Source organism: Mobula birostris, chromosome 10 (assembly GCF_030028105.1).
Source record: "Mobula birostris isolate sMobBir1 chromosome 10, sMobBir1.hap1, whole genome shotgun sequence".
Lineage (NCBI taxonomy): Eukaryota > Metazoa > Chordata > Chondrichthyes > Myliobatiformes > Myliobatidae > Mobula > Mobula birostris.
Window position 1 is genome coordinate 27,138,384 of NC_092379.1, and position 25,585 is coordinate 27,163,968.

At 41.5% G+C, this 25,585-nt stretch overlaps 1 gene segment (V, D, J or C); it reads left to right on the forward strand.

The window, feature by feature from the left end:
- Positions 1-16,447: 16,447 nt before the first annotated feature.
- Positions 16,448-23,755, forward strand: LOC140204465 (T cell receptor alpha variable 19-like). The segment is given in 3 exon segments: positions 16,448-16,634; positions 17,130-17,395; positions 23,607-23,755. Coding segments are annotated over 3 exon segments (366 nt in total).
- Positions 23,756-25,585: the final 1,830 nt, after the last annotated feature.

Genomic DNA, 25,585 nt, shown 5'->3' on the forward strand with positions numbered 1-25,585 from the left:
CCGGCAGTTTTTCTAATTATAATCAACAAGCCGCGGATAGATTCCCTGAAGAAACATGGGGATACAAGTCTCAACCAGAGCCGTGCTTTTCTGCACTATGATATTACAATTAATCGGGAAGCAAGTTGTGAACCCATTCTGCAGCTGCAGCGAGAGACCTCAAGAGAAAATCGTGCCTGGGCGAGATATTATCAACGTGGTCTCAGACAGCTGCCGATACTGGAACATCACGCTTATTTTTTTATCTCTGTATACAGAAAAGTTTTATCTCTGTCTGTCTGTCTCTCTCTCAATCACACACACACAGAGGCACATACATGCACACACACAGATGCACATACACACACACACACACACACACACACACACACACACACGATCACGCATATTTTGTCAGGGAGCGGCGATTTCATTGAACGCGGTGATTCACTGTAGTCTATTTACATGTCATTGCGTAGATTGAGGATATATAACAAGCCAATGATCAAACACGAACAATATTTGATTTTATTTTGAATTTCTTTTGTCTTGATCTCCACGTGACCTGGCAGAGAAGCGGCGAGAAAACAAGAAGTAAAATTACAAGCCACAGATCTAAAATGTTAGCTGCCGATGCCACAAAGAGAAAATAAGAAAGTGGCAAGGAGAAGGTGATGGAGGACGAAAGACGGGGTTCATGTGGCAAATGATTCAGATAAGGTTACTAATATTTAAGCTTTCATTAAGTTTATTAATAAGGATGGTCAGCTGTGGTGAGATCTATGTTAAGATCAGCATATGGCAAGATATCGCAAAGAGAGTTATTGAGACATGCACTTATGACCAAAAGGAAGGTTTTCAAATTGCTATATTGTGAAGCAAAATTCAATCTGGGACGAATGAAACGCGCTTCAGGCTCCCCAAAATAGAAGTCTGATTTCCATTGCCTGACGTATATCGCATCCGAAGTACAAACACGGGAGAGTACATCGATGAGTCCCTGTGAACTTACAAAGCAGACGCTGTGTCCTATATTGATTAAGTTGTTACCATTCCATGGAGAATCTACGTTCAGCTGCGGCTACAATGCACTCCAGGAAACTCAAGGGGTGATATATATATATATATATATATTTTTTAACAGAACACCCTGGCGCAAATAACAAACGAGATATATGTGTTTCCAAGTATTCGTCTGAGCTGACGATGTAGGACCCGATCTGTAACACTAAAGAACAATTTGTCTGCTAATTCTGGCCTAAGACTGTGGTTTACAGTACATTGGGCATGCTTGAGAACGTCCGATTTATTGTTAAATATATAAATAGCCTGCCCTCAGACCAGTCAATAGAGTTTCTTGAGAGATTTTCAGCTATTTATAGGAAATAAACCATTCGGTTCCTGTGACAATCGCATTTGTTAAGTTCTTGTGTAATGAACCCCACATTTTTATCAGTAATGTAGCAGTTTCGAACAAATACCGAAATGAAAAATTATCGCAAGATTTGCACTGCACCCGCGCAGTCAAATCTTCGAAGAGACTGAAACTACTAGGAACACACATCAAAGTTGCTGGTGAACGCAGCAGGCCAAACAGCGTCTGTACGAAGAGGTACAGTCGACGTTTCAGGCCGAGACCCTTCGTCAGGACTAACTGAAGGAAGAGTGAGTAAGGAATTTGAAAGTTGGAGGGGGAGGGGCAGATCCAAAATGATAGGAGAAGACAGGAGGGGGAGGAATAGAGCCAAGAGCTGGACAGGTGATATGCAAAAGAGGATATGAGAGGATCATGGGACAGGAGGTCCGGGAAGAAAGACAAGGAGGGGGAGGACCCAGAGGAAGGGCAAGAGGTATATTCAGAGGGACAGAGGGAGAAAAAGGAGAGTGAGAGAAAGAATGTGTGCATAAAAATGAGTAACAGATGGGGTACGAGGGGGAGGTGGGGCCTTAGCGGAAGTTAGAGAAGTCGATGTTCATGCCATCAGGTTGGAGGCTACCCAGACGGAATATAAGGTGTTGTTCCTCCAACCTGAGTGTGGCTTCATCTTCACAGTAGAGGAGACCGTGGATTGACATGTCAGAATGGGAATGGGATGTGGAATTAAAATGTGTGGCCACTGGGAAACTACTAGGAATTCTTTTCTTTTTTTTATTGCGTTTCTTATTCACCTTTCCAAGAAGAGAAGCTGGTCTCTGTCATGTCATCAATACCTGAAATGCCTCATTCCTCATAATTCTCCCAGTCTACTCTTACAACAGTTAACATTTGGTTATTGAATGATTAACATGAGGCATTATCTTCTCATGTTTTGGCGGCATGACCATTTATATACAATTTTCTGTATGCCACCTTGTGGTGACTGGGGACAGTTCTCCTTCTGTCTTTCCCCGCTACATAAAGCCGAGAATCTTTCCACTGTAAGTCACGTTAACCATGCGTTTTCTTCATGTTCTTAATTAATACCGAGGCAGAAGGGCTAGATAACTGGAAGTCTGACTGTCGAAATTGAATTATATTCCTTTTCCTCCTCAAAGTTCTGTCCAACAGATTTGATTTAGAAAATTGACATGTCTCACGACCCGGTATTGTCATTAAACCGTTTTGACAGTTGCTCCCGTTCCCTTTTCAAGTTGGAAAGACTTGCTTACGCGTTGCATAATTAACGACTTTAGGCTATTTTTTCGCTCTGCAAGGATAGAGGGGGTGGTAGAATCTGGATGAATATAACCTCTTTTATAAACCGTGCTTGGCCCTCAAGATGAATTGAATAGGCCTAAGGGCTGCTATATTTCATGACATCAATGCCGATGACCATTGTTTGAAATCAGGGCCTCAGGAGAGCTGTGTTAATCGTAATGGTGTTTTGGCTTCGGACATTCCCATATTGTTTTTACTGAATTTTTTGCTTCAAGTCTGTTGGAAACTACCTCTTTGAGGCAAATCAATAGGATAAAAAAAAACGTTTCTCAAGTACATAAATTTGACATAATATCTTCAGGCAGTAGCTCTGGAACAACCAATAACGAGGTCATTTATGCGATTTGCCATCTGGTTGCATTGGAGTACTGCCTTCTCGTGACAGAAGGTCTCATCGACGCAAAAAACACTCCAGTGCGAAGAGGCGGTTTAAGTTGCAATCAGAATGTCAAGTCCATTCAGATCAATTTTAGAAGAAGGCATGTGTTCACGTTATGACAGCAGTGAGCCTCCGACGAATTATGCAACACGTAACTAACTATGGTTTCTTCAAATAGGTTAAAATTTGCACTGATCTCTAATTCCTCACGTATGTCGAAAAAGATGCACAACCACAATCGACTCATTCGTTTTGTCCTGGTACGTCTCCACTCATGCGTCATGAATTCTGTATTGTCTTTACTGACAGCCGTTCCCTTTCTCCAAGGTAAGTCTCTGCTTAACTGACGCATGTGCAGAATATCGCCTCTACTCACATCTAGACTGCTCATAGATGATGTGCTTCTTTGCAAAGCCAATGACAATGAATCCTTGTTTCATTATCCTTATGTGCTGACCACTGGAGAATGATCAACTGTAACACTGAACTACTATTTTTTTTTTTTTTTTTTGTAGCTAAGGTCCTCTTCTGGTTAACTCAGAATCTTGTAGAGGATCGCAAACATATGCGGAGGGGTTCATCACTGGTTCTGCAGTCCATTGAACAAGATCCTCTCACAGGTTTTCTGCTGTCTATGAAAGCCTGATTTGTGAAATTCAATTAAATATATTTAATTCTACCTTGAATTTCTATGTCTTGAAGAGTAGACTGCACAAACCTCTGCAATGAAAAACAAAGAACAGCAATTGCAAAAATTAGTCGGTAACCGTCGTAATTGTATGGATAAAATGAAATGAGCAGAGCTGTCTATTCCTCCGAGTTTTCACGAACGCATTTTAAACATCGTCTGTTTGAAGCTGTACAGCCGGAATAGTACAATTCTCTGCACATTTCAAGTGCCTCCTCTGCAGTGACTCTCCGATCCTACATTACGACCTTTTTCTTCTGGACAATCTCGTCCTAAGCATGAAGTAGCATGTTTTATGATGTTATCAAGCCAACGTGATAGAGATATCGTTTGGTATTGGTCTATCGCGATTTTCGCATGGCATGCTACACATGATACTAGGAAGACAATAACGAAACAGAAACTAGTGCAAGCGCACTGGGGGATTCTCCTTCCTGGATTCTGAATGGTATAATTAGCAGGGAAATAAAAGTTAGAGGGAGAGTTATAATACATTATTGCAGTAAAATATTCAAATTCTGAAGAGAATAATGCATGAGTGGTGAAAAAATAAAGAGGGGATATAACCAGACGAGTTAAGAGAGCTGGAGTGAGAGGCAAGTTGAGAGTGATGAGCACAACGATAGAGAAAAGGGACAGAAGGATAAAGAAATAGAAAAAAGATTGCCTTCTGCAGAAATAGAGAATATTAAAAAAATCCATCTATTCGGCACCCACTACATCACTGTATGTTCTTCGTAATGTGATATCTTCTGCCATTATCTATTTCCTTACCCGTATCCTGTCTGAAACATTGGCATGATACATCCGCGTCATGCGTTGCTATAAATTTATAAACAGACAGAGCGTGTTAACTCCGCTTGATATGCAATAGAATGCTGATTTCCTACGTCAAGTTCTTCGCTTCGGTGCAATCTGTGGAAGGTTAGAAAAAGAATTACGTGTGTTAGTGTATTTTGGTACTACTGTCTTTGCATCGGTCAGTCCAGCCCGACAGTAGCACAATGGTATGGGGATGATTTTCAGCAGGCGCTACTGAAAACCTGGCCTGAATTAATGTGAAGGTGGAAGTTGCCGAATACAGGATATCCTGAATAATAGCCTCCAAGCCACCGTCAGAAAGCTTAATCGGGTGGGGAGCAGCTGTTCTCCGCAGAGTAGTAAGACAAAACACCCTGCAGAACAACTTCGTGTGTCAAATACGACATTTGAGCAACGTTTTCAAGGACGAATGCGGACATCGTGCTTCATCACCTTGAGCATAGTGAATGGAGATTCAACCAAAAGGATTTCCGGCTGCTTATACAAATATATATCATGAGTCCGAAATAGTGTTATCACAGCCGGACTGTCGCTCCGCGTTGAATTGCTCGTCACAATTTTTTCATAAAGGTTTTCATAAAGAATATCATGAAAATTTTGTCCATTCGATCGCATTGTCAACGCCTTGTGCTCTACCTCGACTGATGAAAGCTGCATTTCTGTTTTCTGCATAGCCATCTCCACAGCAATTCAACATCCCTATCTTACTATGACACATTGATAGATATAATCACAGCTAATGATGTATATTGCCAGAGGACTACTGAATGGCTGAATGCTTCCGGTGAGGCTGTTATCGGCATACCCGTCATAAGATGCTAAAGATAGGTGTACAACTCTCGAAGCGGAGACTGAAAACACTGCATACATGAGGTTTAGGAAGCAGGGATCGGATGGGACTATTGAGGGATATGGGAAAGCAAGAAATGAGCTTAAGAAGGGGCTGAGAAGAGCAAGAAGGGAGCATGAGAAGGCCTTGGCGAGTAGGATAAAGGAAAACCCCAAGGCATTCTTCAATTATGTGAAGAAAAAAAGGATGACAGGAGTGAAGGTAGGACCGATTAGAGATAAAGGTGGGAAGATGTGCCTGGAGGCTGTGGAAGTAAGCGAGGTTCTCAATGAATACTTCTCTTCGGTATTCGCCAATGAGCGGGAACTTGATGATGTTGAGGACAAAATGAGTGAGGTTGATGTTCTGGAGCATGTTGATATTAAGGGTGAGGAGGTGTTGGAGTTGTTAAAATACATTAGGACGGATAAGTCCCCGGGGCCTGACGGAATATTCCCTAGGCTGCTCCACGAGGCGAGGGAAGAGATTGTTGAGCCCCTGGCTAGGATTTTTATGTCCTCGTTGTCCACGGGAATGGTACCGGAGGATTGGAGGGAGGCGAATGTTGACCCCTTGCTCAAAAAAGGTAGTAGGGATAGTTCGGGTAATTATAGACCAGTGAGCCTTACATCTGTGGTAGGAAAGCTGTTGGAAAAGATTCTTAGAGATAGGATCTCTGGGTATTTAGAGAATCATGGTCTGATCAGGGACAGTCATCTAGGCTTTGTGAAGGACAGATCGTATCTAACAAGCCTGATAGAATTACTTGAGGAGATGACCAGGTATATAAATGAGGGTAGTGCAGTGGTGTGATCTATATGGATTTTAGTAAGGCATTTGACAAGTTTCCACACGGTAGGCTTATTCAAAAAGTCAGAAGGCATGGGATCCAGGGAAGTTTGGCCAGGTGGATTCAGAATTGCCTTGCCTGCAGAAGGCAGAGGCTGGTGGTGGAGGGAGTACATTCAATTTGGAGGATTTTGACTAGTGGTGTCCCACAATGATCTGTTCCGGGACCTCTACGTTTCGTGATTTTTATTAACGACCTGGATGTGGGGGTAGAAGGGTGGGTTGGCAAGTTTGCAGACGAGACAAAGGTTGGTGGTATTGTTGATAGTTTAGAGGATTGTCACGGATTGCAGAGAGACATTGATAGGATGCAGAAGTGGGGTGAGAAGTGGCAGATGGAGTTCAACCCGGAGAACCCAAAGTGTGAGGTGGTACACTTTGGAAGGACAAACTCCAAGGCAGTGTACAAAGTAAATGGCAGGATACTTGGTTGTGTGGAGGAGCAGAGGGATCTCGTGGTACATGTCCACAGATCCCTGAAAGTTGTGTCACAGGTGGATAGGGTAGTTAAGAAAGCTTACCGGGTGTTAGCTTTCATAAGTCGAGGGATAGAGTTTAAGAGTCGCGATGTAATGATGCAGCTCTATAAAACTCTGTTTAGGCCACACTTCGAGTACTGTGTCCAGTTCTGGTCACCTCACTATAGGAAGGATGTGGAAGCATTGGAAATGGTACAGAGGAGATTTACCAGAATTCTGCCTGGTTCAGGAAGTATGCATTATGATCAGAGATTAAGAGAGCTAGGCTTTTCCTCTTTGGAGAGACGAAGGATGACAGGAGACATGATAGAGGTGTACAAGATAATAAGAAGAATAGATAGAGTGGATAGCCAGCGCTTCTTCCCCAGGGCACCTCTGCTCAATAAAAGAGGACATGGCTTTAAGGTAAGGGTGGGAAGTTCAAGGGGGATATTAGAGGAAGGTTTTTTACTCAAAGAGTGGTTCGTGCATGAAATGCACTGCCTGAGTCAGTGGTGGAGGCAGATACACTAGTGAAGATTAAGAGACTACTAGACAGGTATATGGAGGAAGTTATGGTGGGGGTTTATACGGGAGGCGGGGTTTGAGGGTCGGCACAGCATTGTGGGCCGAAGGGCCTGTACTGTGCTGTACTATTCTATTTTCTATGTTCTATGTATGGAAGATGATCTGTTTCCATTACATATTGTGTTTTTTTATTGTTTTTTTTTTCTTTTTTTTACTGATCATAATCCAGCAACTGTTTTCACCGAGAAAGGAAACAAATAAGCTGACCAATGATAAGCGAGAAATAGAAATGCGGAATCCGAGAGGAGCCATGTATACTCAGTTGTGGGTGGATGTATAAAAACAAACAAACAAACAAACAAACAAAGCAAAACACAGCTTGGCCTGCCGGGCATACTGTGCAACAGAGAGAGCAGAGGTCGTATCTCAAACGTGGTAGCGATTTTCAAGAAAGCCAGCAGGGACAGTCAGGACATCCTGTGTTAAATAGCGAGTTCATTACACGCAAGGGAAAATGGGTAAAAACAAGGTTTACTTGTAACAGTTGTATTTGGAGCGGATATTGTGTGCGTGGTGCAACGTTAAAGAGAAGAGTTCGATGCTTTGGCTCAGAGAAGCTTCAGCGTGAAAAGCCGGAGGGTTTAGGCAGACTTTCTTTCGGGTCCATACATTTCATATTTTAATCGAATAAGAATGAGAATCAGAATCAGAATCAGGTTTATTATAACTGGCACGTGATGTGAAATTGGTTAACTTAACAGCAGCAGTTCAATGCAATACAAAATATAGAAGAAAATTAACTAAATAAAATAATTATAATATTAAATAAATAAATCAATTACAGTATAGGTATATCGAATAGATTAAAAATCGAGCAAAAACAGAAATACTACATAATAAAAATGTGAAATAGTGTCGAAGGTTCAAAGTCCATCTAGGAATCGGAGGTAGCGAGGACGAAGCTGTTCCTGAATCGGTATTGTGTGTGCCTTGAGGCTTCTATACCTCCCAATTAACGACAACAGTGAAAAAGGGCATACCCAGGGTGCTGGCTGCCCTTAATAATGGACGCTGCCTTTCTGAGACACCGCTCCTATCAGATACCATGGGTACCTTGCAGGCTCGTATCCAAGATGTAGTTGACTAAATTTATGATGCGCTGCATTTTTTCCCCTTTTCCAAGCAGTAGACACCCCACCCACCATAGCAGACAGATGCAGCCTTTCATAATCCTCTCTATGCTACATCTATAGAAGTTTTTGAGTGTATTTGTTGACATACCAAATCCCTCCAATTTCCTCATGAAGGATAGCCACCGCCTTCACTTCTTTATAACTGCATCGATATTTTGGGACCTGGTTTTATCCTCAGAGATCTTGTGACCCAGGAATTTGAAACTATTCACTCTCTCCAATTCTGATCCCTAGATGAGCTCTTTCGTCTTACACCTCTGGAAGTCCAAAATCAGCTCTTTTGTCTTCCTGACGTTGAGTGCCAAGTTGTTGCTGCGGCAACACTCTACTAGTTGGCATATCTCACTCTTGTACGCCCTCACGGCACCACCTGAGATTCTACCGACAATGGTTGTAGCGTCAGCAAATTTATAGATTTTTTTTTTATGTTATGCGTAGCCATGCAGTCATAAGTATATAGAGATCAGATTATTGGGATGAGCACGCACCCCTGAGGTACAAGAGTGTTGACCGAGCCGATTGTACAGAAAGAGCCGTAGGAATGCTGAACAAAGTAGAAGAATGGTCCTCAGTTGGGACATGGTAAAGCTGGGAAAACGCCAACTGCATCTGCAGTAAGTGTATTCAGCAACACAGCATTGCAGACCGCGCTATGAAGCTCAAATTAGACTTCAATGAACTCCAGGTAATTGTGGATTTTGAGCGGTTGACGAACAAGTGACAAAGGTAGGTAGCTGCAACTTACAGGCAGGACAAAGGTAACTGTGTGACATTCAACTGGTGAAAATGGCTTGGCAGAGAGTGCGGAGTACATGCATCTGTGACCGTTCCCTTCCAGAACATGTAAATCACCCCAGTTACTGTTAAAGGATTATGTTACAGAGTAAGAAAAAAACACAATTGTCACGTGTCCAGCATTGAGTCCGACTCTAAGGCTTAGAAGGGAAGTGCGTAGCAGAGGCGAGCTGCGGTGATAGCGAATGCATTCGTCAGTTAAAAAGACATGAGATTCCGTAGACGAAGCCGATATCACAGGGAGGTCAGCTGACAAGCCTTCATTACAGCAGAAAACCTATAAATCCAGTAGGATAGTGAAGAGACCTGAAACCACCTCTTCCCAAAGTAGACTTTTCAAAAACAGAGGGACAAATGTTGAGTGCAAATTAAGAAATAAATGTATACCTGACTGTGTAAATAAAATTGTGTTTATACTGACATGCGAAAAGCATCCACTAGTTTGTGTCGAAAGAATAAAGGAATTGGTTAAATCGCACTATAAAGGTATGGGTCGAATTGTTGAAAAAGACCATGAGGTTCCAGTTGCAAAGCAAATGCCGCTCAGTCTTTCCGAAAAAAAAAAGAAAACACATCTGACATGACAATTCAGACAAAGGAGAGCATAGCAGACGATCAATTTGATGCAATAAAAAGGGGAAATGAGAGAAGTAGTATGTGAATTCACGACAGGACCTGCGAAACCACGACATGACTCATTTGAAAATGAGGTGATTGATGAATCGTTATATATGCATGATTACTATCTTTCATATCGTTAGTTCCATAGTGCCAAAGACTTTTTTATTTTTATTTTTTTTATCGCTCTACGAATCTGGTGTTAACTAGGTATCGTGAAAAGATGCCTCGTCAGTTCATGCATTTGCAATAGTGAATGAAGTACATGTCTTTGTCGCCAGGTATCCTTCAAAATAATTTGACAAATACCCCTAGGAATCAGGGCTCGCATCAATAATACGAAGTATAAAACTGCATTAAGTCCACGCTGGAATAGCACTAGGATGATTAAGGCAGTTTGTTATACAAGCATCATTTTACCGACTTGTACAGCCACAGAGCAATGGCTGTCTCAACTGTAGCAATTATCGGTGGACTGATGCGGTGTATTGCATAGGTTAATTAAATGATATGAAGGGATCGGACAAAGACGATGGAGATATTTTAGAAAATTTGCAAAATCTCAGTTTCCTGTTACTTGGGGTAGAGGGACATTAAAATAGGTATAAACGCGCTCCGCAGAAACACATCAATGGAGCCGAAGATGCTAAAAACTGGAGGACAAATAATACAATTCTTACGGCAAAGAATATCGTTAGTGGGTATAGGAGAAGGCACATATGATAAAAGCTTCAGAGTCCAATGATAATAACGAGCGATGTGACACAGGGAAGCACACTTTTTGCATTAAAAAAAAATATCAACTAATGGTGCGGAAATGAAATAAGTGAACTCTAGGTGAACTCTAGGCATTGCGGGTGTGTGCACAATGGAAAGAGGGAGAGAGAGAGAGGCAGAAAGCCCAAGTCTGGGAACTTAATGTCAGGCGACGAAGTAAATTGATTTTGTTCTCTCTTTCTTCACACATATCTTAACCAACATGTGAACGCATTGATCGTCTTCTCATCTTCCTATAGTATTCGTACTAGAGGAACTGTCGTGCCTTAGTGCATTAGTTATACCAATTGTTGCAGTCCTTGTAGATTTCCTCTCCAAAGGGTCTTGTCCGGACTGTCTAGTTGATTCACTTCCAATCCTCTCACGGCTTTTCGGTTTAATTGCTATTCTATGGCTATGTTGAAATATCGTACTCCTCTATAATAAACGCAGAGGTTGAGAAACCTGGAGACAGCCCACACGAATTTACAAAGATATTTCCTTTTTTTCTGTTTGGAAAAAAATGTATTTCGGTACCATTGGCAGAATGAATTAAGTTCTGGAAAATAGAAAACAAGGATTGAACTTCGGACACTGGAAGTAAACAGATCAAAAAGGCTCTATCCCAACAATGTTGTCGACCGAATTGCTGCGACCATTTTGTGAGGCTGTTCCTGCACCGTCATTACAAACTATGTTGTACTGTTTCTTTCGCTCAAGGAAGGATTAATCGGAGCAATAGAAAGTATATGAAATGAACTTTCATTACTTTTTTGAAAACCTGAAACAATTTCAAATAAAACGTTGTTTTTCTTTTCTTCTTTTTTTTCTTCGGATATGTAAAAATGGCTGTCTTGCAGAAAGAACAGTCTTTGAACTGAGGGGATCGAAGCCCAGAGTTGTACTGAGCTTGCTAAATTAATCGAAATTATCTAATTTATGAAGAACACAGGAAGTTATCAGAGACAAAAGAGAGAGCCATCAACTAATAATGCTTACAGCCCTGTGCCCATGGGAAGCTGACTCTCGACAATCCGATAGGCTTCGAAAAAAGACTTCTAAAGATTGTGCTCATATAAAAGATTAGAGTAGAGAAGTTTGAGAATACTGGAAGCGACAATTTAGGAACGCATCATCGCAGAAGTAGATGACCAAATTTGCAAGCGTGAAGATTACTCTGGGCTCAAGATTAATAACTGGCTAACTTAGACTCATTTTTACTGCTGTTACCTTTTCTATTCTTTCATTGAGCACGTAGGGTCAAGGAAACCCTGTGGTTGCGCGCACATTCATATAGCTTTGTGAATTCAGGTGTTTGCTCCTAACTGCAACAACAAAATAATTTGTCAGGTAGTACGCAATCTCTCTGTGATGTTAATGATAAAACACCAGTGAAAATCCACTCCTATATTTTATGTTTTATGGTTTATGATAGCCAGCCATTTTGTTGAGAGCTGATATCAGTAATACCTGTGTTCATATCTTTGAGAAATAAAGATCCATTTTCCACACTTCTGCAGGTTTCCATGCAAGAAGATTTTGTGTAAATTCTCTTGCGAGTAGTTGTGGTGTTCCTACTGTTCAGTGCTCTGAGGTTTGGAGGCTTGCTATGCGGCTGTGTGAATTTATTCGGAGTTCGCTTGTTTTGTCCCGTCTCACCACATCACTCTGCCAACATCTGTCAGTGTGTGGGATAGTTAGCCAATAGAAATTCCTTTGGTGTATGTACAGGGCTGAAACTGAAGAGCTGTTGTAAACTTAGCAGGGTCAACGTCGAATAAATGTTAAGTATTAAGATGTCCTGGAAGATGACAGCAAAACGAGACAATAAATGAACGAGATTGGTTGTCGATTTTGAATTGAAAGTCTTCAGTTTCCGAAAGCTAGCCTAATTGTGGCCCTTCTGTGACACCAATGATTTGGTGTTTTTCGGCAGTTTAGCAAATCTTAGATTTGGGGGGAAAAATGGCTTACTAAAGGCGTAAGAAGTAGACGTGCTAATATAAGGATACACAGCTGGGATCATCGTAATGAACAGGTGCACGAGAACTTGTCTATCTTTTTTTTTGCAATAAAGCCAGAGGATTGAGTATTTTCTTCCAGCTTCCCTCGGTGTTTTTTTCCCCGAAAGTTTTGGCATGCTGTCTCTCTTTCAGACGGCAGAGCATAGTTCACTCGATACTATATGCTCTCCTTTATCAATTTATTGATCCAGTAGGTGCACGGACATTTGTTTTCCCGAGCATACCCCACGGTGCTTACATGGTGGATTATCAAGGAATGCAATTTTATATGATTGGATTAGATTGAACGCAATATTTTGAAGGTGTTCGGAAATATGCATGTGTCTCTTCGAGTTTTTTATAAGGTAAATGCTTACCAATTGCATTGAGGTTGGGAAGAATTCGTAATATTGTGGCAAGTATCCCTTGTTATCTCCTATATTAATCTGTGTTTACTTTCTTTAAATTTTCTGAAAATTCCTTTAACATCGCTCGTGGCAAAAAGCTTGTGGACTGTTCTCGTCATCGGGATCAGTGAGTGTAGGATCTCAGTTTTATCGGCATTGTGTCACAACCATGGATTCGGCAACGTACAGGAACGCAGAACACGAACGCAGAGCCTTGGTCGAGGGAGAACAGGAACGCAGAGCCTTGGTCGTGGGAGAACAGGAACGCAGAACCTTGGTTGAGTGAGAACAGGAACACAGAGCCTTGGCCGTGAGAGAACAGGAAAATGGAACACAGAGCCGGGACCCCTCCATGGGAACAGGACTTGGGGCATAGAGTCAGGACCCCTCCTAGGGAGCAGGACTTAGGGCCAAGGCTCATACACAGAACACTGAGAGACAGATCACCTCTCAAGGTAGCGGTAAACGGCCGGACCTACCCAGCGGAGGGGAGAGCACAAAGAGGCGGTTACTAACACAAGGTAGCGGCAAACTGCCGCACCTACATAGCGAAGGCGTGGACACAGGGACACTTCCCAACTCAGTTACCGGCAAACGGTCGGTCCTACCTAGCGAAGGCGAGAACACAAAGGAACAATTCCAAACAACCAAAGACAATTCCTTAACTAGACCCAGCAAGGACCCGGTCTAGCCCTGGCGGTTGTAACTGACGGCGTTACAGGCGAGGGCACAGGCGAAGATAGCAGGGGAGGCTTCAGGCGAATGTAGCAGTCGAGGCTTCAGAAGCAAGGGGAAGGGGAGGGAGCAGTCCAGCAAATAAAGCTGAACCCATGAGCTATTTATGTCGCCAGCGCAAAATGAGAATCATGTGCTTGAATTTCGACACCCAACAGAACAACTGAAAACCGCAAAACCCGGAATAAGGATCGATGGACCGGTCCCTGAAACGAAATGCGGACTTTGAGGACCGGACCATGACACTGATTGCATAACCGACAGACTCACTGTAATAATAACTCGTATCCGCAGTAATTTCTTTTTAATTTGCTCCTGTTGTCTTCTTTTACACGCTAGTTGCGTGCCTGTCTGTAGTTAAGCATATTTAACTATTTATTGTCTGATTATCTGCGACAGCACCATCTACAACTAGTAAATTTAACGGCTACCAGGCCGTTTTGGAGAGATTCTGTAGCTGGAGAGTTTGCAGAGACATTAATAATGATCTATCAAGAATCAATAGATTCTGGCAAGTATGGGATGACTTGATAATTGCAAATGTCACTCTGCATTTCAAGAATGGTGGGAAGCATCAGAGCGGAAACGATAGATCAGTAACCCTCATTGGAAAATTGTTGTAACCGATAGTAGCGATCAGGTGACCGAGTACCTGGAGGCACATGATAAGGTACGCCAAAATCAGCATGGTTTCCTGAAAGGAAGTCCTGCCTGAGTAACCTGCTGCATTTTTGGGGGAAAATTATAAACAGGGCAGAGAAAGGAGAAGCAATGCCTGCGGTGTACTTGGATTTTCAGAAGGGTTTTGACAAGGTTCCGCACAAGAGGCTGCTTAGCAAGGTAAGAGCCCATGGAATTACACGGAAGTTACTAGCATGGGTGTAGCATTTGTTGATCGGCATAAAACAGACAGTGGAATTACAGGGATCCTCTTCTGGCTGGTTGCCTGTTGCCAACAGAGTTCCACAGGGGTCGGTGTTAGGAAACCCTGCTTTCTCTGACGTATGTCAATGATTTGGACTATGGGATTAATCGACTTGTGCCGAAGCTTACCGATGATACAAGGGTAGGTGGAGGAGCGGATGACATGAAACAGAGTCTGCAGAGAGACTGAGGTAGTTAGTGTAATAGGCAAAGAGGTGGCAAATGAAATACAATGTTGGAAAGTTTGGTTGAAGTAAAAAACCGACAGACTATTATTTAGATGGAGAGAGAATTCAAAACGCAGAGAGACCAAGGGACTTGGTGGTTCTTATGCAGCGACCCGAAAGGTTAACCTCCAGTTTGAGTCGGTGGTGAAGAAGGCGAATGCAATTTTGACATTCGTTTCTTGAGGTACAGATTATAAGAGCAGGGATGTGATGTTAAGGCTCTATATGGCATTCGTGAGGCGACATTTGGAGTATTGTGAGCAGTTTTAGGCTCCACCTTATTTTAGAGAGGATATACTGACATTGGAGAGGGTTCAGAGAAAATTCACGAGAATAATTCCAGGAATGAAAGGGTTACCATAAGAGGAACGTCTGGCAGCTCTTGGGCTGTATTTCCTGGAATTCAGGAGAATGAGACGGGATCCTGTCGAAACATTCCGATTGCTGAAAGACCTGGACAGATTAGATATGGTACAGTTATTTCTCATGGTAGGGGAGTCTTGGACAAGAGGGCAGGATTGAAGGACGTCCATTTAGAACAGAGGTGCGGAGAAATTCCTTTAGTCTGAGGCTGAAAAATCAGTGGATTTTTTTTTCCACGAGCGTCTATGGAGACTAAGTCATTGAGTGCATTTAAGCCAGATATAGAGAGGTTCCTGATTAACCAGGGAATTTCAAAGTTATGGGGAAAAGGCAGGCGAGTTGGGATGACTCGAAAAATTGGATCAGCCAAGACAGAGTGACGTAGTAGACCTTATGGGCTGAATGACCTGCTTCTGCTCCTATATCTTACGGTCTTATGGTCTTATCCTTATTTAGTGTTAGACATAATTTTGTTCTCGAAACCTGTATGTCAATTAAGGAAAAAAAAAAAGGATAAGATTGCGGATGGCCGAAGGGATGGGCCTGGTATTATATAGCCCAGTTTTTCATCCTTGACTCAAAACAACAGGCTATAGGCTTAAGTGGGGACAACGCATGCTAACGGAGAAATGAATGATAAGTGTTGTTATGAAACATAGGATGTGGGCTTATATCTTTAACTTGCAGGCAAAGACGCTCATGTAAACTCGTTGACTTATTGTCTTTCAGGTACATAATTTGGCAAAGGGAAGTGGGTGTATCCGCAACACTGAAAGATTCGGTTGGGCGAGATAGTATTCGGCAAAAATTCAGTTTTAATTACCGAATACCTATTGAGTCAATGTCAACTGACGCTTTATCGTTATCCTGGTTGAATATGTACTGTATGTCTCCTTAAACTACTCGTAATTTTGTGGTACCTCAATTCAAGAAAGCACCTTCTTTTTTTTTTCGACTGTAATAGATGGGAACGTACCAAATACATGTTTTCTTCTATGTGATTCGACGATGTCACTTCCGATTCTTCCATACTTGTATACAGTTCAAACTATTGCACAGAAGATGTAATGTACGTGTGGTCTGGTGTAATCTACCACGACTGAATTGATTGGTTGAACTGAGGAACAAAGAGTGTAAGGAGGGACTGGGCGGCTAAATGAACTGAGTTGATTGTAGGTGTTGGAGAAGAAAAGAGATTTGTGCTTAATGTTTGCGACCAGTAATATAACCAGAAGAGAAGAGAGACATCGCACTCCTTAGGAATTTCTAAACAACGCCTTCTTTGCTAGTGAGATAAGTTCGGTTGAAATTCTTAGTCAGTGGATAGAGACATGTTGTTTCGATCTGTATATTCGTTTCTTATTGCAGCAGTATTCTTGCTTGGTAAGTTTCTGGCGGTCGAACATTGCGGCTCTCATCTATGCAGTGTAGCTTAATGTATCAGTCAATACCCAAAATACAATGTTGAGAAGGATCAGGAATCCCGTCAGATGAGCAGAAAAGGTCTGCGGCTCCACTTATTCTCTAACTTGCATTATAATGCTTGAGGGGAGTTTAGAAGAAGATTATGGCTGAGTCGATTGCTGCTGCTGACATCATGACTTTTCCCGCTAGAAAGTAATGGAGAACTGCACACACGCTAATAGAAGAGGTTGGAAAGATTTTTGTTTTTACTCATTTTCTTTTATTTTTAATAATTGAATGGAATTGATCATATCCCTTTTCCTGGTATACCCACAAATCTCTGTGGGATGGATATTTATAACTGATATCTCCCCACCCGCGACGCATGTCAGTAGGAGAGATCAAAAGGCGATCCGAAGTGTGCGTTCTGCAGGATGTGATTGCTTGTTTGAAATATGTTTTGGAATCTTTCAGGATATGTTCGAGGCGATGCTGTTTTTCAGACACCTGCAACGGCCACAGTGATTGAAGGGATTGACGCGTTGTTGAACTGTAGCTATACTACAACGGCAAGCGATTTTGCATTACTCTGGTACCGTCAGTATCCCGGCGGATCTCCGGAGTTCCTTTTGATACGGACGAATTACGGCAGTAATCAAAATGAAATTCCAGGCCAACGTTTCACAGCGCAGCTGGATGTTTCGACGGCAACTGTCCCACTGACTGTGTCCGAGGCACAAGTAAGAGATACGGCCATATATTTCTGCGCTCTGAGCCACACAAAGGCAAAGACCCTATCTGTGATTGTACAAAAACTACTTGTTCTCCCTAGAGCCATCCGGTTGTAACTGCAGCTTTGCATGCAGCATCAAATCTTAGCTGATTCCTGTAATTATGGCAATAATAACATATATTTCGTCATTATTATTCAGATTTAAATATACCGATCCAATCAGTTTCAACAGGTTACGTCTGAATCTGCCCTCGTGCGCATCGTGTAGGATAATTCTAATGCAGTTTTTGAAAGAGCTAAAGAAAACCCACCCAACCGTTGTTGTTTAACGTTTGTCTTAAACGAGCATATTTGTTTGTTTGAACTGTAATTTCTTTGGTATAGCAAGATAGAAGCGTTTGGCATGTTGAATCAGCTTCGCTGGTCTGATAATTGTTCGAATAGGTTTGTTGATCATTTGTTTATAAACAATAAACATTTTACAAAGCATTGATTTTCCCCAATTTACAACCAGTACAAAGCTGAATATTAAACAACTGTACAAACATTCAACAGACGTATTGGCTAAAAGTGCCCATAGAGTTTACCTTCCGCATCATCATGGGCATCCTGGCCCTAAACAAAAGAAGAAGAGTGCAGCTCCTTCCACATATGTTTTTATATTAACAAGACATTTGAAACTGAACAACAAGCAGCTATCCAATGGGAAAAACAGCTGCACCTTCTCAATTATCCAATCTCAACGGCAGCGCTTTTGAGTGTCAGAATAATACACTCCCGCACAGGGCCACACACTCCTCTGAACATGCGAAAGAGATCATCCCACCCTCTGACTATTAAGAATCTCACTAAATCCTAAGTTCTACATGAAAAAACAAAAGTACGCATCAGAATCAGAATCAGTTTTATTATCGCCAGCAAGTGACTTAACATTTGATAATTTTGCAGCAGCAGTTCCATCCTGTAAGTAATGTTGAAGAAAAAAACATAATAATAATAATAATAATAATAATAATAATAATAATAGTAATAGTAATTAATAATAAGTAAATCTGTAACAGTATACGCATATTGAATCGATTAAAAATCGTGCAAAATAACAAATAATAAGTATTTTTTTTCAAATTGAGGTATTGTCGAAGAGTTCAATATCCCTTTAGGAATCGGGTGGCACTGGGGAAGAAGCTGCTGATGAATCGCTGAGGGTGTGCTTTCATGGTGCCGTACATCCCGCCTGATGTTAACAGCGAGAAAAGGGCACCCTGTGTGCTGGAGTTCTTTAATGATGGACGCTGTTCCTTGAATACAAAACCCAGTACTGTAAAGCTAATAGTAACCTTCCAATAGTTTATACTAGTTCACCATCCTCACTGTGCCCGAAAAGACCAACAACCTTAACCTGGAGTGTAACAGCCAATGAGCTGATCTCCCACTTAATGTTAAACACTATCTCTGATGTATGTTCACCCACTTTACATTCTGAGCGGTTAATCTAATGCAGCAGTTCCAGGAACAGTCCCTCTGTACTATTGTGAGAAACTCTATCAATCAAAACATCATTGCTTCGTATAGCCCTGTTATCGACCAGCATGGGCGACGTATTTATTCAAACACTATTGTTGCATATGTACGGCACCAGGTATCAACTGCACAACCCTGTGTAAACAATTTCTTGGCCTCGGAACTGCATTGGCAATAAGACTCATACAGCTTTTAGCAAGTATCAAGCCTCTGTGCATAATTTGCAATAGTAACAGTTAACCCAGTATAATGTTCCTGCTCACACGCCATCAATCATGCAACTGGTCGCTCTAATCACCATACCATCAAAACTCTGGCCAGTGGGAATTCTCTTTATTAGTCAGAAAATTCCAATTAGACAAATGGTTTACTGGGAAAATACAACATCTCAAAACGCCCAACTCCCTTAAGACTGGTTTAGTAAGTTTGAGATTTGCAGCAAGAGGTTATTTTCTCCTCAGCTCCCGCAAAACAGAATAACAAAACACGAAAAGACAGATAACTTTCCACCAACAATCACAAAGTGATCGATATAAGTGGCAAATGTTGGTATGTTGTAGGAATCTTCATGCAAATTCAACAATCTGACCTATTGCTCCACAGTGCAAATTCCATCGCCTTCCACAGGAATACATAACAGTATCATCAACCGCATGTCCTCATTCATAGAAACATAGAGAACTTACAGCACAATACAAGCCCTTCGGCCCACAAAGGTTTGCTGAATATGTCCTGACATTAGAAGTAACCAGGGTTACCCACTGCACTCTATTTTTCTAAGCTAACAAGTACCTGTCCAAAAGTCTCTGAAAAGACCCAATAGTATTCGGTTCCACCACCGTTGCCGGCAGCCTATTCTACGCAATCACCACTCTCTGCGAAAAAATAAATAAAAACAACAACAAAAAAAAAAAATACCCTTAACACCTCCTTTCTACCTACACCCCAGCACGTTAAATTGTGCCCTCTTGTGGCAGACATTTCAGACCTGGGAAAAACCCTCTGACTATCCACACGATCAATGCCTCCCATCATCTTATACACCTCTATTAGGTCACCTCTCATCCTCCGTCGCTCCAACGAGAAGCGGCCGAGTTTACTTACTCTGTTTTCATAAGGCATGCGCCCCAATCTCCGCAACATCCTTGTAAATCTCCTCTGCACCCTTTCTATGATTTCCACATTCTTCCTGCAGTGAGGCGACCAGAACTGAGCACAGTACTCCATGTGGGGTCGGACCAGCGTCCTATGTAGCTGCAATATTACCTCTTGGCTCATAAATTCAATACCATGATTTATGAAGGTCAATACACCGAATGCCTTCTTAACCACAGAGTCAACCTGTGCAGCTGCTTTGAGCGTCCTATTGACTCCGACCCCAAGATCCTTCTGATCTTCCACACCGCCAAGAGTCTTGCTATTAATACTATAATCTGCCATCGTACTTGACCTACCAGAATGAATCACTTCATATTTATCTGGGTTGAACTCCATCTTCCACTTCTCAGCCCAGTTTTGCATCCTATCAATGTCCCGCTGTAACTAACCTCTGACAGCCCTCCACACTATCCACATCACTCCCAACTTTTGTGTCATCAGCACTTTGAAATTCTGTAATGTAGGGGGCACAACTGCAGTCGCTCCTGATTAGTCGCTGGAAATACAGAAAAGACACACAAAAAAAATTGAACTACGACAATTACTTTCCAAATGTTCAGTTCCCACTAAATGTGGTCATATGTGCTTAAATAGAGGAAGAAGAGAGCAAGCGTCTTCCGTGTGCTGTGTTATATACCCACTATCTTTGAAACGGGACAGCATGCACATATCCTTTCGGAAAATTGCGGTACCTTCTAAAGTAACTAGTCACAACGGAAACAGTTGTAATGAATCAAAATAAGGCACTTCCCCACAGGACATAAGTGCATCAACACTTTCTGTGGAAGGAACTGGCTTTGTCCCGTATATGCTGTTGTGCAGCAGTCTCGGTTGTTTCCGCTCTTTTATGTCCAATAAAAGTGAATTTTAACCCCATTTTTGAAGTTATTGTTTGATATCATCTAACTTTAACTTCTAGTCTGCAACAGCAAACTGTATTCAGAAACAGCAAACTAATCTTGCAGGATTGTTAGTCCGCTCTCAGTGGTGACAAGCTGATGAGTGCACTGGAAACGGAGGAATATGAATTTTAAGTCGTAGTTCAATACATTAAGTCAGTAAGATGATGAGATATTTTGAAGACGCAGCATAATTTTGCTAAATACGGCCCAGCTGATTGATAATGCGAACGGGAAATAATTATTTGCAGTAACACCACACACGGTTTGTATTCACAACCAGGTGCTTTGAAAATATGAACCAGCGGCTGAGCCACCTGCAGCCGAAGTGTGACCGGTCAGAGGAAAATGGTGGTGTTGCAATAATAGCGGTGATAAGCTTTCTGTTCCTATAACATGGCTGAATATTATGATCTATCAATGTTGCTGTGATATGAACACTCCAAGACCATTGATAAGTGTAGGATTACAACATAGTCGAAGATCCTGCTCATTGTGGAATATCTGGTAAGAACCTAAATGAAGGGATATCCTGAGGTTATATGGACTTTGTCTGTGGAGAAATTGCACAAGAAAATTGTAGAAGGTGAAGAGTGATTCTCATTAAAAAGTAACTCGATAATATAAACACTAAATTGTCCCAGGTTTGCTGATTAAGTCGAGGCAAAGCTTTGTGCATGCAAGTTTGTTACTTCACAGATGTAAGTGTGGGAAATGTTGAGCGTTCGCAACTGCAGAGTACATTCTACTCCAACAGCAGTTACATGGACTTGCCAAAGGACAGCCACTGTCAAGGACATGCTTGTTTCATTCTTTGATGGCGAATAATTCTGCAGTCATAAGAACCACACCAGCGAAATAAAGAAAAGCCGAAAGGTTATTGCCCTGTAGCCATTTTGCTCCTGAGTGAACGTGGAAAACTTCACTGATCTCAGTCCTGAGCTGATTGCACAACCGACAGACTCACTTTAATGATAATTCGTTGTCGCAGCGTGTTCGTTTTAAACTGCGCGTGTTATCTTCTTTTTGCACTTTTGTTGCGTGCCCGTCTATAGTTACGTATATTATAATTAATGTATTGCAATTATTTTTTTCTTGATTATCATGACATCACTATCTACCATTATTAAATTTAACGGCTACCAGGGCTTTGTAACTTAATTTTAGATAAAATTTATTTGTGGAACCTTCATGTCAAATATAGCAAGAAAACGATACTTTTGCGAAGGGTCAATGAGGTGAGCCGGCACATAAATTATCCAGTAAATACATTTTTCCATCCTTGACTTTTAGAAAAAAAAAACAGGGCTTAGGTTTACTTTGACAGGATATATGTTAATCGAGAAATTAATGCTGAATACCTCTATAAAAACAGGAAGTGGTTTATATCTCTAACTTTCTCACAAAGAGATACATGTAAAGATGTTCAATTATTCTGTTTCGGGTGCATGAATTGGCGAAGGGAAATGGGTGTATCCACAACGTAGAAAGAGGAGGTAGAGCGAGAAGAGGCTCGACAGAAATTCCGTTTTCATTGCTGAAAAATTTATTGGACCCATGGCAAGTGACTTTTTTTTTTTTTTTTACCGGTGTACTGCTTGAGCACTATAAACAGGAAGGAGACGTCAACAAAGGACAAAAAAATAGACATATAGTGAATTGTGTGATATGGGTCCTTCGTATTTTCGCAAATGTTCCATTACTCACTTCGACATATAACTCCTATGTTTAGAATTTACACAATGGAAACATACCAATTACATATTTTCCACGTCACACTACGATGTCGCTTCCGATTCTTCCATCTTTGCCTAATTACCTTACATGCAGCTCAACGCTTTGCACGGAAGTTGTAATGGAGGTCAGATCGAGCCTTATCTGTCAGTAAAGAATTGATTGGTTGTACTGATAAACAAAGAAGTAGTGACGTATTGCAACGATTCAGTTGATTGGGGGTGTTGGAAAAGCAAGGAGCTTTGTGCTTATTGGAAGCGACCAATAATATAACAGTACACACCTTCCGAATTTCTAATTAGAACTTCCTTAACAATAAGATTATTTCAGTTGCAATTCATAGGCTGTGCAGACATGCTGTCCCAATTTATATATACGTTACTTATTGCAGCAGCGTTCCTGGCGGGTAAGTTTCTAGAGTTTCGAACCTTGTGATTCGTATGAGTGCAGAGAATGATAATTTATTAGTCAATACCCGGAATCCAATGTTAACAAAAAAGGGGAAATATGTCCCAGTTCTCCTGTAACTGACATTAAAATGTTTGAGGGGAGATTCCAGGTCAAACACAGTTGAGCCCATTGTTGCCTCCAATGGCGAAATGTAACGCTTTTTATTTTCCTTCTCTCCCCCCCTCCCCCACCCCGCGGGACATATAATGGAAAACTGTGAACACTGATAGAAGAGTTTTGAAGGATTTTTTCGGTGCTTTTGATCTCTTCTTAAAAAAAAAGATTCATTTTTCTATGCAACCATCCCAGAAATCTCTACAGAACGAATATTTCGATTCGACAACCTTCGACCCCCAATTCAGCTCAGTACCAGAGGTCATGGTGCTGCTAGATAAAGATGGTCTGCGCACAGCAGGATGCTGTTGTTTAATTGAAATATTTTTCGGATTCTTTCAGGCCATTGTCGAGGCGATGCCGTTTTTCAGACACCTACATCCACAGTAACTGAAGGCGGTGAGGCATCGTTGAACTGTAACTATAATACTACAAGCTTTGGCGATTTTTCATTACAATGGTACCGTCAGTATCCCGGCGGAACTCTGGAGCACCTGTTGGTCCGGACGAAATACGACGCTAACCCAAAGAAGATCCCAGGACAACGCTTCGCAGCACAACTGGATGATTCGAGGAAAACGGTCCCACTTACTGTGTCTGAAGCGCAGCTAGGAGACGAGGCTCTGTACTTCTGCGCGCTGAGACCCACAACGGCACAAACTTAACCTGCGTCTGTACAAAAAAACTGCTTGATCTCCCTGAAGCCATCTGTGTTTAAACGCGATTTTTTTTGCTACTGCAAGTACTAGCTGATCTCTGTAATTGTGACAATGGCAATGTATTATATACCAGTATTATTCAATCTTAAATATTCTGGTCCAATCCGATTAAACAGTTTTGTACTGGATCTGCTCTCATGCCCATTCGAAAAGATAATTCAAGCGCAGTTATGTACACAGAATCCCTTGTTGTTTCAGCTGTTTCTTGTATTAACTATTATCTGCTGTAGTATGGACGATGCAGGTGGAACGTTAAATCAGCCTAAATGGTCTAGCAATTATGACAGGAAATGCATCGACTTCGAATAGGTGAACAGATGATTGCTTGTTTGTTTGTTGTTGTTGTTTTTTTTTTTACAAACAGTAAACTTTTGAACAAACATTCCTGTTCCCCGTTACGGACACTAAACAGTAAAAAAAAAGAAAGAAAACAACGAACATTCAAAATATGCACTTCCTTAAAATCGCCCGCCGAGTATACCTTTGTTCGACACGGTGGATTTAACATATGGAATAAAACGTTGAACTTGAGTGGGTCGTAGACAGTGTAAGCACACAGGCTAGCTACTAGACTGGAGATAATTTCCAGATAAGAAGTTTTTTTCTGAGATGTTCTTTGATATAATTTAATAGGCGGGTGTGTCAATGTTAGTATGGGTGCCTGTTTTAAGTGATTCGAAGTGGTTACTGATGATAACGTAGAGTAATAAATTATCGACTGCCACTTGCTGGATGCTGGCCTGTAACAGAGCCAGTAAAAAGGTGCTAAAGGTCAATCAGATAACTTAGAAACAAATGCAGTGGAACGCATTATTTGAATTGGTAAGGAACGAGTATATAAGTGGACACGTTGATGTTCTCTATCCACTCTGCCCACCATCGTAAGGAAGAAACCCCATGCCAGAAGATGGACAAGAAAGGATCGATCAACTGGTCAACGGCGATCACCAATTTCGGTGTTATAATTTGCAAAGGTTTAATGAATGAGTATTTATGCAATAGGACTCGTAGGATTCATGCTCTAAGCTGTTTTTTCCCGAGTCAACACAGCTTCATTGTTATGTGTGCAGGCGCAATAAAGTGCGAGGTTCGATTATTCACGAGTTGCGTTGTGATTTTCCCCACCTATCCGCTGACGAACTGTGAACACCTCCCCAAGCATATGTGCGACTTTGACTTAATCAAAGGAAGGGGAGAGCATGGCACTTGCAAATGCTATGTTACATACCCAAAGTATAAGAGACAGGATATCACCGAAATGTTCAATAAGCAATGCAGCTGCACCTTCTAAGTTAACTACTCCGAAGGGCAGCGCCTTTCACAATTAGAATACGGCACGGCCACACAGGACAGCAGTACATCAACACTTACTGTGGGAGGGACATTTTATCGTGTATATGTTGTTGTGTGGATATCTCCCATTTTTCCAATCTTTATTATCGATTAAAAGTTATTTAATATCCCGAGTTTTAGTTTATTTGCTATTTGTGTACGTTTATTTCATTCTGATCTAAATATCATCGAGCTTATATTGGGAATCTGGAAATTAATATTCCAGGAGTATGAGTCCGCTCTCAGTAGTGAAAAGTATCTAAATACACA